Source organism: Patella vulgata, chromosome 1, assembly GCF_932274485.2.
Source record: "Patella vulgata chromosome 1, xgPatVulg1.2, whole genome shotgun sequence".
Classification (NCBI taxonomy): domain Eukaryota; kingdom Metazoa; phylum Mollusca; class Gastropoda; family Patellidae; genus Patella; species Patella vulgata.
In genome coordinates, this window is record NC_065879.2 from 7,226,475 (window position 1) to 7,241,495 (window position 15,021).

General features: G+C 37.9%; 1 protein-coding gene across 2 annotated transcripts in view; it reads left to right on the forward strand.

Annotated features, from left to right (window-relative positions):
* Positions 1 to 13,706, forward strand: part of LOC126815160 (uncharacterized) — a 119,244-nt gene extending 105,538 nt beyond the window's left edge. The window contains exons 2-9 of one of the 2 annotated variants that reach the window (XM_050540731.2): positions 871 to 1,149; positions 1,940 to 2,097; positions 3,947 to 4,118; positions 5,861 to 5,887; positions 8,357 to 8,542; positions 9,070 to 9,342; positions 11,101 to 11,151; positions 13,310 to 13,706. In XM_050540731.2, coding sequence (XP_050396688.1) covers positions 871 to 1,149; positions 1,940 to 2,097; positions 3,947 to 4,118; positions 5,861 to 5,887; positions 8,357 to 8,542; positions 9,070 to 9,342; positions 11,101 to 11,151; positions 13,310 to 13,464 — 1,301 coding nt within the window. In that variant the 3' untranslated portion in view covers positions 13,465 to 13,706. The remainder of the gene's footprint in view (positions 1 to 870; positions 1,150 to 1,939; positions 2,098 to 3,946; positions 4,119 to 5,860; positions 5,888 to 8,356; positions 8,543 to 9,069; positions 9,343 to 11,100; positions 11,152 to 13,309) is intronic. The other variant, XM_056099293.1, reaches the window with a different exon arrangement.
* The last annotated feature ends 1,315 nt before the right edge of the window (positions 13,707 to 15,021 follow it).

The following is a 15,021-nucleotide window of genomic DNA, read 5'->3' on the forward strand; positions in this document are numbered from 1 at the left end:
GGCATTGGCCGAGAAAGTTCATCCAGATTTTCCGGCGTGGTTCCCCCTTGTCAGTGATGCAGGACGGAGGGCCTGACAAGGACAGCTGTCTAGTCGTTCGGATGGTACGAAACACCGAGGTCCCGTGTACATATTAGCGTGCACGTAAAAGATCCCTTGGCAGTTGGAATTCGATAAAAGGGTAGGCCGTAGCGCCGCTGCCCGAGCACAATTTCCCTCATAGCACACTGTACGGCGTATGCCCGTCTTCATTAGCCCAGTTTAGGAGTAGAACAGTAGGACGTTAAACCACCATTTCATTTCATTTCATTTTATTCACTCGGCAAGTCTCTAGATGATTGCATGGCTACGATATTAAGTGGGAAAGACAATATCCAATCTGATTAACATACAGATCTATATTTTCTTTCGTTTTTTATACTTTCGATGGCCTACACTACACGAAGATCTGACCGGTTGTTGCGATAGGTCACGTCAGAGTTCATACGAGCAACTTTTGACTGTATGATGTCAGACATCTGATTAACCAATCAGCATTGATGTTACTAGTAGATTACCCACAGTTCCGTGCAAAACACGGCTCGCCGTAACAGACCGTTTCATTGGCTGATACCTCACACTATTCAGAACGCGTCAATGATAACAAGTCTTCCAGACCCTAGTGTAGTAAAGACAAGTAAAACGAAATTTTGAACTATAAAAACGAAACGAAATAGGATCTGTGTTTTAACCAGATTGGACAATATCCGTCTTATCTTCGTCCATTGTTAATATGAACGCCACTCACGAAGACATAATGAATGTTAAAGAATCAGATTAGTCCGAAAACATTGTTTGTACAATCTTAACTAATTTAAATTTCTCTTTCAGATTATAACTACGTGACAAGTGAAAACGAGACAACATTATGTTGTCCTATTGAAGATCACGTAATATATAATATTACCATGCGCAGTAAAAACACAAAAAAGGGATGCTATGGTTTACCGCATACGATACTGTCGGCCATGTTGAATTGCTATTGGCAACCCTCGTGTATAATAAAGTTTAAAAAGGACACTCCAATAACTTTTGTGAAAGATGAGAGTAGCACGTGCTTGATGCAAACATCCGATGTACTCATGTACAACTTCTCTTGTATACACAAAGGTAAGCATTGTTCCTATATAGCGTGGTCGGGGTACAGAATTTTCGGGAATTAAGCGTGTGTGTGTGTGTGTGGGGGGGGGGTCATGATCTTTTCGTGCGGTAGTATCCCCCCATGGGCGGGGCCAAAATAGAAGGGTAACTCCATGGGGGGGGGGGGGATACTACTGCACCTATAGATCAGAAGAGACAACAAAAAACATCTATTCCCCCCCCACTTAATTCCTGCTAATACGCCAAATTCCAGTCCTCCGATCACGCTCATAGTGCAGGCCCAAAACTCCGTCATCTTCACCACGATCTCGAGAATCTAAATATAGTTAATCGTTTACATTTCTGCAACAACCGAGCAAGTGTGGCCATTTTGCAAACTGTCGGGGGATATGACGTTATTGATACTAAATGATATTAATACATATAATCACACAATGAATTATTCTTTCACGTTTAGTTTGGTTTTGTACTTTGTAACAAAACTCTTTTTGTTTTAAGAGTTCATAAATAAAACCATTTAGTTTATACATCAGAAAAACTTCGAATTTACCCCCACCACATTCATCCAAGTGAGTACTCAATTGTATCAATCTGGGCTATTTCGGATATATTTTTCAGGATTTTTATAATATAAACCACTTTAAATATATTTATATTAAAAATTGAAAATATTCGAATACTATTCGAATACTATTCGAATACAAATTTCAAGACCCGTCGAATATTCGAATAGTATTCTTGTTCGAATATCCGAACACTACTAAAATTACTAAATTTGAAAATGTCTATTTTTTTTCAGAGAAGAAATACTTTTTACATGGCGCTGATGTAGAAATAGATAACGACGAGGGGCTAATCGTCAGCCATTCTAAGTATCCTTGGCATTATAAACGTCCACCTGCTGATAAAACCAAACAAATAACTAAAGCTTATCTAACTAGACCAGATGGGTTTAATGTAAGTCAGGTTACAATAATCTGGTTAAAATACAGATCTATATTTCGTTTCGTTAATTAAACATTCGATGTCCCCCAGCACGACTAGATCTATTTGTTAAGGCCAACTCAATTTACGTCAAGATCCCTGGGATTGTTGGCGAGATTGTAGATTAGGTTTAAGAATTTGGGGGCGATGTTAAGTCTGCACATAAGCACTGATCAAGGATATTTCTATAAATTTATATACAAAGTTGATTTCGCTGTTTTTGGTGTTGGTGGTGGTCTTACGTGGGTGGTGTTTGTGGTATTCTAGTATTTATGTTTCTGAAGAAAAAAAAATAAATTTGAGGCTCTCGGGTGAGGGCTACATTAGTGTGTTTCTTACTAAGAATTGGATTTTCTAAAAATGTGTTTGTCCCACTATCACCGGGTTAGGGCTAGGGATTCTTATATCTACTTGATTTATTTACGATAGGTTAGGGCTAGCGTTTGATATATTGTTTGATTTGGGTTAGGGTGAGGACTGGTCTTATTTAGTCTAATTTAATATTTACTACTTTTAACTCATTTACACTAAATAGGAATAGTTTTCATCCAGATATACTTCAAACACCATTATTTATTTGTCTAACCTCGTGGGTTTTCTCCGGTTTCCTCCCGGTGCTAAAAACGAATTATTGAAATAAATTAAACCATATGTTAGTCCCGAAATGACCTAGTTTGTGTCGAGTGGACGTTAAACTCCATTTCTCCCCCCCCCCTCTCTCTCTCTCTGTCTCTCTAAAACTTCAAAAAAATGTTCTACAATTAAATTTGCAGAAGGAAAAAAAAGTTAATATTGTGAACTAATTAACTTGCACCGATGTCATCCCTCCCAGTGATTGTTGTGGCCTAGCGAATATTCACTGCTGATCAGTGTGATGTCATCCCTCCAATTGATTGTAGTGGCCTTGCGAATATTCACTGCTTGACATGAGTAGTGTCGTAGTCTCTAGTTGTGTCAGGAAGGTAATGAAACGAAAGTTTGAAATATATAATTATAAACGAAACGAAATGTGCACTAATCAGATTGTATTTATAACTGTAAAACAATATACTATGGCCTATTGAACCGTGTCTGCTATAGAGGTGTTTTAGTGGCGCCTGGTGACTAAAATAAATTAAATGAATGAAATGAAATGGGGTTTAATGTCCGAGTACCAGGGTATACAAATGGTACCCTGCCCTTTTCTGGGGTATACATGTATACCCTTGCCCTAATGATGAAAGTTTTCACCTTTTTTTCTAGTCTATTCATTTTTAAATGATTAGTATGTAGCCTTTTCAATTACACAAATTGTAAACAGGGTTCTCGGAATTGACAAATTTCAAAATTTTCTAGTGACCGGCGCCCCTGAACCCCCACTATTTAAACGCTGGCTAACAGTGGGTAATTTTAAGATTACTGCGATGTTGAATAAATATTCCATACAGACATCCTAATAGGATACTCCATTTCCGTATAGTCTTACATCCTTATTGGTAACCGCTGTGTCGTAAGTCGACCTAAAGACATAAATATTACTGAGGACGAGTCCTATAGCAAGGAGTTCATCTGGATTTTCCGACATGGTTTTGCCTTGTCAGTGGTGCAGGATACAGGGCCTGACAAGGACAGCTGTCTAGTCATTCGGATGGGACGAAAAACCGAGGTCCCGTGTATACATTGGCGTGCACGTAAAAGAACCCTTGACAGTTGGAATTCGATATAATAATAGGTTGTAGCGCGACTCATAGCACACTGTATGGCGTATGCCCGTCTTTATTAGCCATGTCGGTGCAGAACAGTAGGACGTTAAACCCCAATCCATTTCCTGTTTTTTTTTCAGGAGCTGTGGTTGGATTTGATCAATTTGGATATTGCTGACAATGATGAAATTAAAGTTGACGAAGAAAAATGGGAATCTGGAAACAAAACCATAGTAAAGAAAGATGTCGTCAAAATAAAATTTGAAGTCGGACATGAGAATAAATTCAGTGGATTCGTCTTCAGATATAAATGTAAATAACTTTAAAATTTGACACAATTGGATTAAAGATACATTATGTAAGATTAAGATAAAGAGCTAACCATTCTTGCTATAATAGTTCGAAAATAGATAATGTAAAATGAATAATTTGAAAATCTCATTCCAATTACTCTATTGAGAGCGAAGATATTAGCCTTTGAAGGTTTGACAAGACGTGTGCAATAATTTCAACTATCGTCTTGGTTGTTCGAAGCTAAGTCTCGCTCCTCTATTTTTAAATTATAATATGGCTGAACCGTTCTAATGTATTTAATATAGGAGAAATCCGATGTCATCGAGAATTGATTATGGCCTGAATCAGTTAATTAATGTATAATTAATAATTTAGAAAACATTTCAGGCCTAAAGAAAGACCCGCAATAGGCATATTTAGTTCTTGCATAATGTATGTTTAAGACTGGTTATTACTTCGTTGGATTTCATGATACTGAATTGTATGCTTATATACTGCATCAGTTATTTTGGCTGCAACATTTGTTGCCTTTTTTGGTCTAGAATCGTTTACATTTTACGTTTTGGTAAATGTTTGGGGCGGATGGCCGAATGGTAGGCGTTTGCGCGTTGTATCATAAGGTCTGTCATTGAGTCAACTGGCGTGGTTTCGATTTTTCGATTGTACGTAACACGGAGTAGGGTCGCCTGTCGAACCTCGTGAGTTTTCTCCGGTTCCTCCGGTTTCCTCCCACCGCTAAAGACCCCCCCCTCTCTCTCTCTCTCTCTCTCTCTCTCTCTGAAAATTGTATTGTAAATAGAGTAAAAAAAATGTTGATAAAGTTGATAAAAGTGTATACAGGTTCAAAATTAGTGTTCACAGGGTGTGTTGACCAAATGTCGTTTAACACGTCACCGATATTTGTACGCGCTCCTTTAGGGGAATCACCTATTACAATGGCGCCACATCCTATAGATTCCTTACAGATTGTGCTATCTTGGGCTCTATGTGGTTATAAAACTTAAGATCATCGGAATTTTATAAATATGCCAGGATATGTCATGACTTGGACGTAGAAGTAATTACTAGTCTGATCCCTTAAACACGGTTGCCTCCCTTTAATTATCAGTTGGGGAAACCGGATGTTTACTATTTTATTGTATGATTCAGCAGCCCTATGAACAGTTTAGCCGTTTTCCCACTATGCTTTGACTTCTGGTAAATAATACCATGAGTATTAGAGTGTTATGTCCCTGTACCGCCGACACGTGAACAGTAGCGTCCAATCAGAGGTTTTGACACAAACACGCTCAAATCAAACATGGCGACCTCCACGGAAACCTTGACATTGAACGAATCTTGATCTTTGCAACTCGATTATCACAGGAAGACATTTTAGCTGGAAAGTGCGAGACTTGGTATTCGCGGTGATCGAGGAATCGGATAGGCTCCCCAGCTGGGCCAGTATCCAATGGAATTAAGCAAGGTATTACGTGAAGGGCATGATAAGATGTACAGAGTTAAAGCGAGACCAAACCTTCTATTGAAGATGGTATTCATCATGCATTTGTAATTAATGAACTAAATGAAAAGATATTAGGCATTTCAAGAGATTGCCCAGATTAACGGCTTTAAAACACAAATGCAAAACTTACAAGAAACGGCTTGTTTTGGGAGAAAACCAGGATTATTTAATTAAAATATGGATAATTTACCCCTTCCGCACACCACTGTAAGTACTAATAAATAATATTAACACAGCAATTCATTTCTTTTTTAAGGGTTAAAGAATAATTCCTTGCCTGTCGGTAAGTTAAAATCGCTGATCGATATTTGAGGGATTTTTTAATGTATTACAATCTTGATCTCTAAAGGGAAGTAATATTATTTACAATGATTTAATGAACAATATGATTAAAATACAGATCTATATTTCGTTTCGTTTTTTTATACTTTCGATGGCCTACATATATATAGTAAAGACAAGTAAAACGAAATTTTGAACTATAAAAACGAAACGAAATAGGATCTGTGTTTTAATCAAATTGATATAATGAACTGAAAATTTATCAATATTCGGCACCCCCCTGCAGACTATACAGACGGGATATAGTCACCCTGAAATGTTGATATCGTTGTCTAAGCAACTAATAACTGTTATAAATGAAAACATACGACACTAATAGATCAAAATCGTCAGTTTATATACATAATGTGTATTATTTAGTTAAAATTGTTAGTAATCAGACATTAGTCATTAAGTAGGTGTTTTGTCACCGTGTATACATTGGCGTGAACGTAAAAGATCCATTGGCAGTTGGAATTCGATATAAAAGTAGGCCACATTGCCGCTGCCCGGGTAAAATTTCCCTTATAGCACACGGTATGGCATATGTCTGTCTTCATTAGCCCAGTCGGAGCAGGAGCAGAACAGTAGGACGTTAAACCCCATTTCATTTCATGGCCTGGCTTCAATAGTCAACGGTATTAGCTTACAGGTGTCGTAACCTGCTAAACTCAATCTATCATCTTGGCTAAAATCTGCTGATGAGCCTATTTTTAATCCGATAGAATCCGAGCCGGGAGATTATCTACTGTTGATATATTAATTTTGTTTTCTTGATTGACAGTAAGATAATTTCACATACATTATGCAAGAGCTAAATCTGCCTATTGCAGGTCTTTCTTTAGGCCTGAAATGTTATCTAAATTATTAGACATTAATTAACTTATCCAGACCACATTCAACTCTCAATGGCATCGCTAACCTCCGATATTTACTCTATTATAACCCGGTCTGCTGCTTCTGATTAAATCAAAAAGTGGATAATCGAGACTATTTTTTTTATCGTACCGACTCTAGTAATGATGATCGAGGCTAGGTCCAAAATTCAATCGCTAAATTTTCGGTTCAGAGTGGATCAATTTGACTGAAATTTTCAGCAAATTCTCTTTACATTATCTAGTTTTTAACTATTACAGTGAGAACTACCAGCTCTTTGTCTCAGTTCCCATAATGTATCTTAAATCTGAATACATCTCAACCTTGAAAAATTGGATAATGTCCGAAAATACAAATGGCTAATAGAGGCTTTAAATTAAAGATACATTATGTAAGATTTAGATAAAGAGCAAGCCATTCTTGCTATAATAGTTCCAAAAGAAATCATGTAAAATGAATAATTTAAAAATTTCTTTCACATTACTCTATTGTGAGCGAAGATATTAGCCTTTGAAGGTTTGACAAGACGTGTGCAATAATTTCAACCGCCGTACTGGTTGTTCGAAGCCAAGTCTCGCTCCTCCATTTTTAAATTAAATCAAAATATGCATGAACCTTTCTAATCTATTTAATATCGGAGAAATCTGATGCCATCGAGAGGTGATCATTGCCTTGAACAGTTAATTAATGTCTAATTAATAATTTAGAAAACATTTCAAGCCTAAACAAAAAACCTGCCATAGGCAGATTTAGCTCTTGTACAATGTATGTAAAGACCTGCAAAAGGCAGATTTAGCTCGTGCAATAATGTATGTTTAATATTGATCCATTAAGTGTTAAGAAATCGGACTTGTTTAAACCACAATCTTCATTGGATCATCTGTTAGTTGCTTTATAGTGTGGCTCGCGGTCAGAAGGAGGCGGTGGTGCAGTCGGTACATAGCTGCAGAGCCCATGAAGCCATATGGAGGCCATACAATCTGATTAAAACACAGATCCTATTTCGTTTCGTTTTGTATAGTTCATAATTTCGTTTTACTTGTGTGTATTACACTAAGATATGGAAGAGTTGTTATCATTGACGTGTTCTGGGTGATGTAGGGAGCTGCACGTAACTAGAAACATCAATGCTGATTGATTAATCAAATATCTGAAGTCATAGGGTCAAAAGCCGCTCATATGACCTCTGACGTGACCCTCCAAAACAACTGGTCAGATCTTCATGTAGTGTAGGCCATCGAAAGTATAAAAAACCAAACGAAATATAGATCTAGATTGGGAAGCGATAAAGAGCTATTTCATTTTCTTGTATCGACACGTTTGGATGCCGCAGAGACCCCGATCGGACCCCGATGCGTTATTTTGCAAGTGTAAAGTTAGAAACCCTTTATTTTGCATAGTCCTTGCATAGGTGTATACATGGGAGGCGGGGCGGAGGTTTTGCTCCGACGGCCCTATTAGCTAGTCAGTAGAAATATTGACAAATTCACACGAAGTGCGTGCTGTATCTTTATATTTGTTTTTAAATAATTCGCTGTTTTTGTCTTTTGTTCAGAAAAAAGCAAATTAGAAAGGAAACTCTTTAGCTGCGACAAAAAGAACGTGGGTTTTGTTTCAAATAAAGATAAAAAGCTGTTAAAGGCCTCGGAATGTTTCCTATCAGCGTGTAAGGATACATTCAAGTGTATGATGGCCTTGAGTGAAAACAGTGGTAACGTGGACTTCCGGTGTTCCCGTGAAGGTAATGTGTTAGTTTCATTTTAACCCCGATCAAACTTCTGTTGGGGAATGTGCACATGAAAGAACCCTTGATAGTTGGATTTAGACAAAAACGCAGATCGTAGTGTATCTGATTTTGCAAAATAGCCAAGGGAGGTGTGTGTGTGTGTGTGGGGGGGGGGGGGTATCAAGTCGATGGAGGAGAGGTTGTGGTGGGGGGAATTTACGAAAAAAGCATAGGTCCCACTGCAGTGTTAATCCCTTCGAAGACGTACTGTAAGTGTATCTTACAACGTACTGAATGTCATTTGAATTTAAGGGCCCGGGTAACATCTGACGTTGTTAGAGCGACGAAAACTGCAGAGCCGCCATACTCAGAGGTAGTGCATGTAATAAAATCCTTTCAGGGATACCTCGCTGCCTGGACTGAATTCCCCCTAACATTATTACACATGTTAATAATATCATTTTTGTTCAGAAATTTAATATTTACAAAAATCAGGTTTGCTTGTCAATTAACTATTTAACTTTCTGTGTTTGTTTTTTTAGAGTGCCCTAAGGCCTTAAATAAAATTACTGGTAAATTTCGTAATTCCATGCGAAAGAAGTTCACTATTAAATTTTCCAAACCACAAGGTAAATCAGTTTTGCGTTTTGGAGTGAAAAAATCAAGAGGGATGGCTAAAGTTAAAAAACCCAAAACTTCCTTTACTCTGACCTCGCCAGAAGGACATGCGATGGATTTCTCCAAGAGCAAAAAACCTAGGCTTGTCCTGGAACTCAAATCCAAAATGGCAGATGATGACTTTCTGTGTTATAGATGTAAGTATTTGAATTTGGGGATGCTCGATTGTCGCGGCCCGGAACGTTCCGAATTGACGGAAATGCAATTGAGTGACACGGAATTCAGCCCTCTTCACAGTTCTGTCAGTCCCGACTACGGCGGTGCTGTGAGTAGAATCGTAACGTAATTAAATGTTTCAGCTGTCATGGTTGGTTGAGATAATTTTTCATGCAGTTAGCACATGCGTTCTAGCCCAAAATCCCATTTTAACTCGATTGTCACTATTTTTGGATTTGACAGAATTAAATTCCGAAACGTTCAATCGAGCACCCCCCTTGTGAAAGCGTGCAATTGAAGGGAGACAACTAGTGCCGCAATAACGGGTCTCAACCACCATATTTCCTCCCAAATACATACAGACGAATATAGCCCCAGCTATTCATAGATAATTCTTTCTAGTTCTGTTTCTCGCATTTTGATTTATTGGCTGAGAATATCCGAAAATCTTCCTGGTTTTATGCCATATTGATCATATTATAGCGGATATGGACAGACATGAAAATGGCGCAGAGAGAGAGAGAGAGAAATGGGGTTTAACGTCCACTCGACACAAACTAGGTCATTTCGGGACTAACATATGGTTTAATTTTATTTCCATAATTCGCTTGCGCGTAGGGGTCTTTAGCAGTGGGAGGAAACCGGAGGACCCGGAGAAAACCCACGAGGTTGGACAGGCGACCCTACTCCTTGCCACGTACAACCGGGGATTCGAAACCAAGCCAGTCGACTCAATGACAGACTTTGTGATACAGCGCGCGCACGCTAACCATTCAGCCATCCAACCCCCCCAAAATGGCGCAGTAATTCCACGTGAACTATATGAGTTTAAAGTGACGGTTATGGTCTCAATAAACAGGTGATAATTCTATGGAATACAATAACTGCTTTTTACTGAACGACGTTTCGACTAGGCTTCTCTAGTCATTATCAAGCAATGATGACTGTTTATTACTGAGCGACGTTTCGACTAGGTTTCTCTCTCTAAGTCATCATCAAGACAATATATACATGTACACAACAAAACTTGATTAATACTGACCAACCAGAGATAAATTATTTCAGTGGCATTTAGTAATTTATCAGACATCAGTATGGAGATGTGGCAGTCAAACTCATCGATCAAATACAAAGAACAGAAGGAGGCCGATATATTGTACCCAATTGTAATCCCTAACTAGGTTAGGTCTTCTTTAGATACATTTAAATTAAAAGGTATCTCTGGTTGGTCAGCATTAACTAAGTATTGTTGTGTACATGTATATTTTGTTATATTTTCATATTTTATCATTGTTTGATAATGACTAAAGAAGCCTAGTCGAAACGTCGCTCAGTAATAAGCAGTAATTGTATTTCATAGAATTGTGACCTGTTTATTCCAGTTCGATTACTAAATACCACAGGAGCAATGTTATGGTCTCGGCGTTTATCATACCCAAATAAAATCAAAGTGAAGCCATATTATGTGATTCATATTGTAGGTTCACACGAATCAGATGCGACATTTAAAGTTGGCCGCAATGGAGAACATACCTGATATCTCCTTCCTCGCTCATCAACACCTTGCTAAGTTAAATGGTCGCAACCTAGACTCCTTACTCAAGAACCACATTCTTTAAAAAAAAATATTTTAACGCCCGACAGCTGTTTTGACACATTATTTTAACGCCCGACTAGGGAACGTTTTGATGCCAGATATTTCCGACCAGTTTTAATATGATTTTTAATACTATTTTTAGGGGAATCGTCGCTTACTAACCAACCATTGATATGCGATGATAATTTCGATGGTAAGTATGCAGTCTGATCAATATAAAGATCTATATTTCGGTTTTTTTTAATACTTTCGATGGCCTACACTACATGAAGATCTTGCCAGTTGTACTGGGAGGTCGCGTCAGGGGTCATGCGAGCGGCTTTTGATCCTATGGCGTCAGACATTGATTGACGTTTCTAGGGGTTTACCCAAAGTTCCTTGCAGAGCCGTAACAGATCGTTTCATTGGCTAATCCCTCACATCAACTAGAACGCCTGTTATATAACAACTCTTCCAGGTCCTAGTGTTGTGAAGACACGTAAAACGAAATTTAGAACGATAAAAAAAACCCAAAAAACAAAAAAGAAACGAAATAGGATCTGTGTTTCAATCAGATTGGTAAGTATGCAGTATTAACCAGTATTAATAGTAAAAAGTCGATCATGCCCTAAAGGAGCTAAGTTTCTAACTCAGTATTCGAAATCAAAAACACATATTAGAATTCAACATTGACCAATTTCAATCAATGTTGTTAACTTAATGCGAAACTAGAGATTCCTAATATCAAATAATTAAAACACAAGTAACATTTTATAATGTTTTGGGTGCCATTTTGTAATGATCAAATAAAAACTTATCCCACAACACAATGAAGAAGTAAAGGCTGTTTCACAAACGACAAAATGATGATTTAAAAAACGTGTAGAATGCACTAAGGAGGCGTAAACGACTGTCGTTCGATTTCAACTGTTCACGTATTTCATCGAACATGATTGATTAGAAATTACCATATTTGTTTCAAAAATTAAATATAAGTCACTTTACACATTCCATGTACATTAATACAGTGATTCTCAATCAGTGTGCTGCCGCACACAGAAAATTTCTCACTATAGAAGCCAACTAACTATTTGACTGATGCAATTCGAAACACTGCAATAAAGTAATGTCACAGCTGTGTTTGTCGTTATTTAGTATGTCATTTTATTTGTCTATGACTAGTCTGTTTCTACGGTTGAATGCTGTTCTATGAGTTGCCATGTTTTTATTCTGCAAAATTCAAATATATTTCATATATATTTAACCAGGTGTGCCGTTATTTTTTCATGTGTTCCAAAAAAAAAGGGTTTAGAACCACTGCATTAATTTTTGCTTTCAGAACCATAAGTCCCATAACAACGCCGCTGTATGAGCATAAAGCGTCCCCGATAGCGTAAACATTAGTCAGGTTGGTGGACAGGTCTAAAATGTTAAACCCATTTCATTTGATCGCGGGTTGCTTATTAGCATAAAGTGACACAAACAAGCTCAAACACTGTCACAGAAATGAAATGAAATGGGGTTTAACGTCCTACTGTTCTGCTCCTAACCTGGGCTAATGAAGACGGGCATACGCCACAGTGTGCTATGAGGGAAATTTTGCCCGGGCAGCGGCGCTACGGCCTACTCTTATATCGAATTCCAACTGCCAAGGGGTCTTTTACGTGCACGCCAATGTGTACACGGGACCTCGGTTTTTCGTCCCATCCGAACGACTAGACAGCTATCCTTGTCAGGCCCACTGTCCCAGTCGTCGTCATTGGACACAGACAAATAAGATGTCTTCATTCAATTATAATATGGTCTGTGAATTAAATATGCCAAAAGCTTCACAGGAAGAACGGCTATCTCCATAATATTCTAGCAAATCATATAATAATGAACCATAATAATGAATTAGTTGTCGCTGCCCTACCACCTCAAATCTATTTAATTTTCAATGTGATTAAAACACAGATCTATATTTCGTTTCGTATTTTATACTTTCGATGGCCTACACTACATGGAGATCTGACTGGGAGTTCGCGTCGGGGGTCATACGAGCAGCTTTTGACCCTATGACGTCAGACATTAATTAATCAATCAGGGCACTCCAAGAACTCGCCGTACAGACCGTTTCATTGGCTAATCCCTCACGCTATCCAGAACGCAGGTTATATAACAACTCTTCCAGATCCTAGTGTAGTAAAGACAAGTAAAACGACATTTTGAACTATAAAAAACGAAACGAAATAGGATCTGTGTTTTAATCAGATTGAGTAATTTTAGATAGCAATGCTTCACAGAAGAACGGCAATCGCCATAATGTTCTAGTAAATCATAACAATGAATTAGTTGTCACTGCCTTCCACCTCAAATGTATTTAATTTTAGCTCACAATGTCGTTTGTGTGAAGACAAGGAAAAAGAAGAAAGGGGGCAAAAAATCTAATAAAAACAAAAAACATGGAAAGAAAAGCCGGAAAAAGAGAGGTAAACTGACAAACGAAACAGACAAAAAGAGGATTACCAGTAACAGTAGACATTAGCAAAGGAGCCAAAAGACAGAAAAGAACCGAAAAATAGCTCTTTCTTTCGGTATAATAATTGTGTTTAAAGCGAGAATTTCATATTTTCTAAGAAAGTCAAAACATTATTATTTCTGTGTCTTTTGCTCAATAGATTGTCAACTCACTATTATACGATCACAGGTATCATTCTCACACTTAAAAACCATTCACCCCGGAAATAATAACACAATTACCTCCCCTGTTTTTCTACCCCCCCCCCCCCCCCATGGAATAGCTATCTTCAAACGTTTGAATTTGAAGTTGAAGTTGATATTTTTGCCAATTTCTCAACTGACAATAGTGAATTATAGGATTAATAGGATTATTCTTTAACAAAGTAGGTCTGTTTATAGATACCATCTATTTTAAGGCTTTATTTTAATACATTTTAAAAATATAACTTAAAAACATGAAATCATCGCTTTAACATTGATTTGTGAATACATTTATATGGACCTTATAACAATAATAATGAATTTATATAGCGCCTCTCATTTAGAACTGTTCTACACATGGCGCTGAGCTGCACTGTCACGTTTGGTATTTACAGTTAAATAAGTGAGTCTACAAGCATTATTTAAAGGACTCGGTCAACTTAGGGAGATATAGATATGATATTATTATTTCGGTTACTTCAATAATTAGGCCTGTCACCGCTGGAATAAACTGGTGTGTGAAATTAGAATGTTATATTTAAACGTCTTTTGCCGGAGAGATTTTGTTACAGCTATGATGATATAACTGCTAAATCTATTTGTTAAGGCCAGCTTAATTTTTGTCAAGGTCCCTGAGATGTAAAAAAAGTTAGGGCACGTGATTGTTGGCTGGATTGTAAGTTAGGGTAAGCAACGGGGCTAGGTCGAGGGTTAGGGTTGGGATAAGCGCTAGCCCTGTTAACATCTCGTGGCCTATGACGAAAAATTGAGCTGGCCTTATCATTTAGCACTAACCATGATATATATAACATATATATATGTGTGTGTTAGAACTCTCAATCGTGGTGGAATAATGTCTGAGAATTCCCAGTCTGCTCCGTTCTTTTACAGACCAACACGCATCTAAGCGTAAATGATCCAGAGGTATATTTTATTGCATATCCTTTATCCTAATATGGAATATCATACGGTCTGTCATTGAGTCAACTGGCGGGGTTTCGAATCCCCGGTTGTACGTGACAAGGAGCAGGGTCGACTGTCCAACCTCGTGGGTTTTCTCCGGGTCCTCCGGTTTCCTCCCACTACTAAAGACCCCTACGCGCAAGCAAATAATTGAAATAAAATTGAACCATGTGTTTGTCCCAAAATGACCTAGTTTGTGTCGGGTAGACGTTAAAGCCCACCTCTCTTCCTCTCTCTCTCTCTCCCTCTCTCTCTTTCTCTCTCTCACACCACACACACATGGTAGGTCGATCCACGACCAGAAATAAAATCGATAAACAACTTATTTCTGGAGCTTATTTTAACATATAGTCGGGATGTGTCGATTTTTGTTTAACGTGCGTGCAAATGACGATTGAGTTTAATATCTGTACGTGTG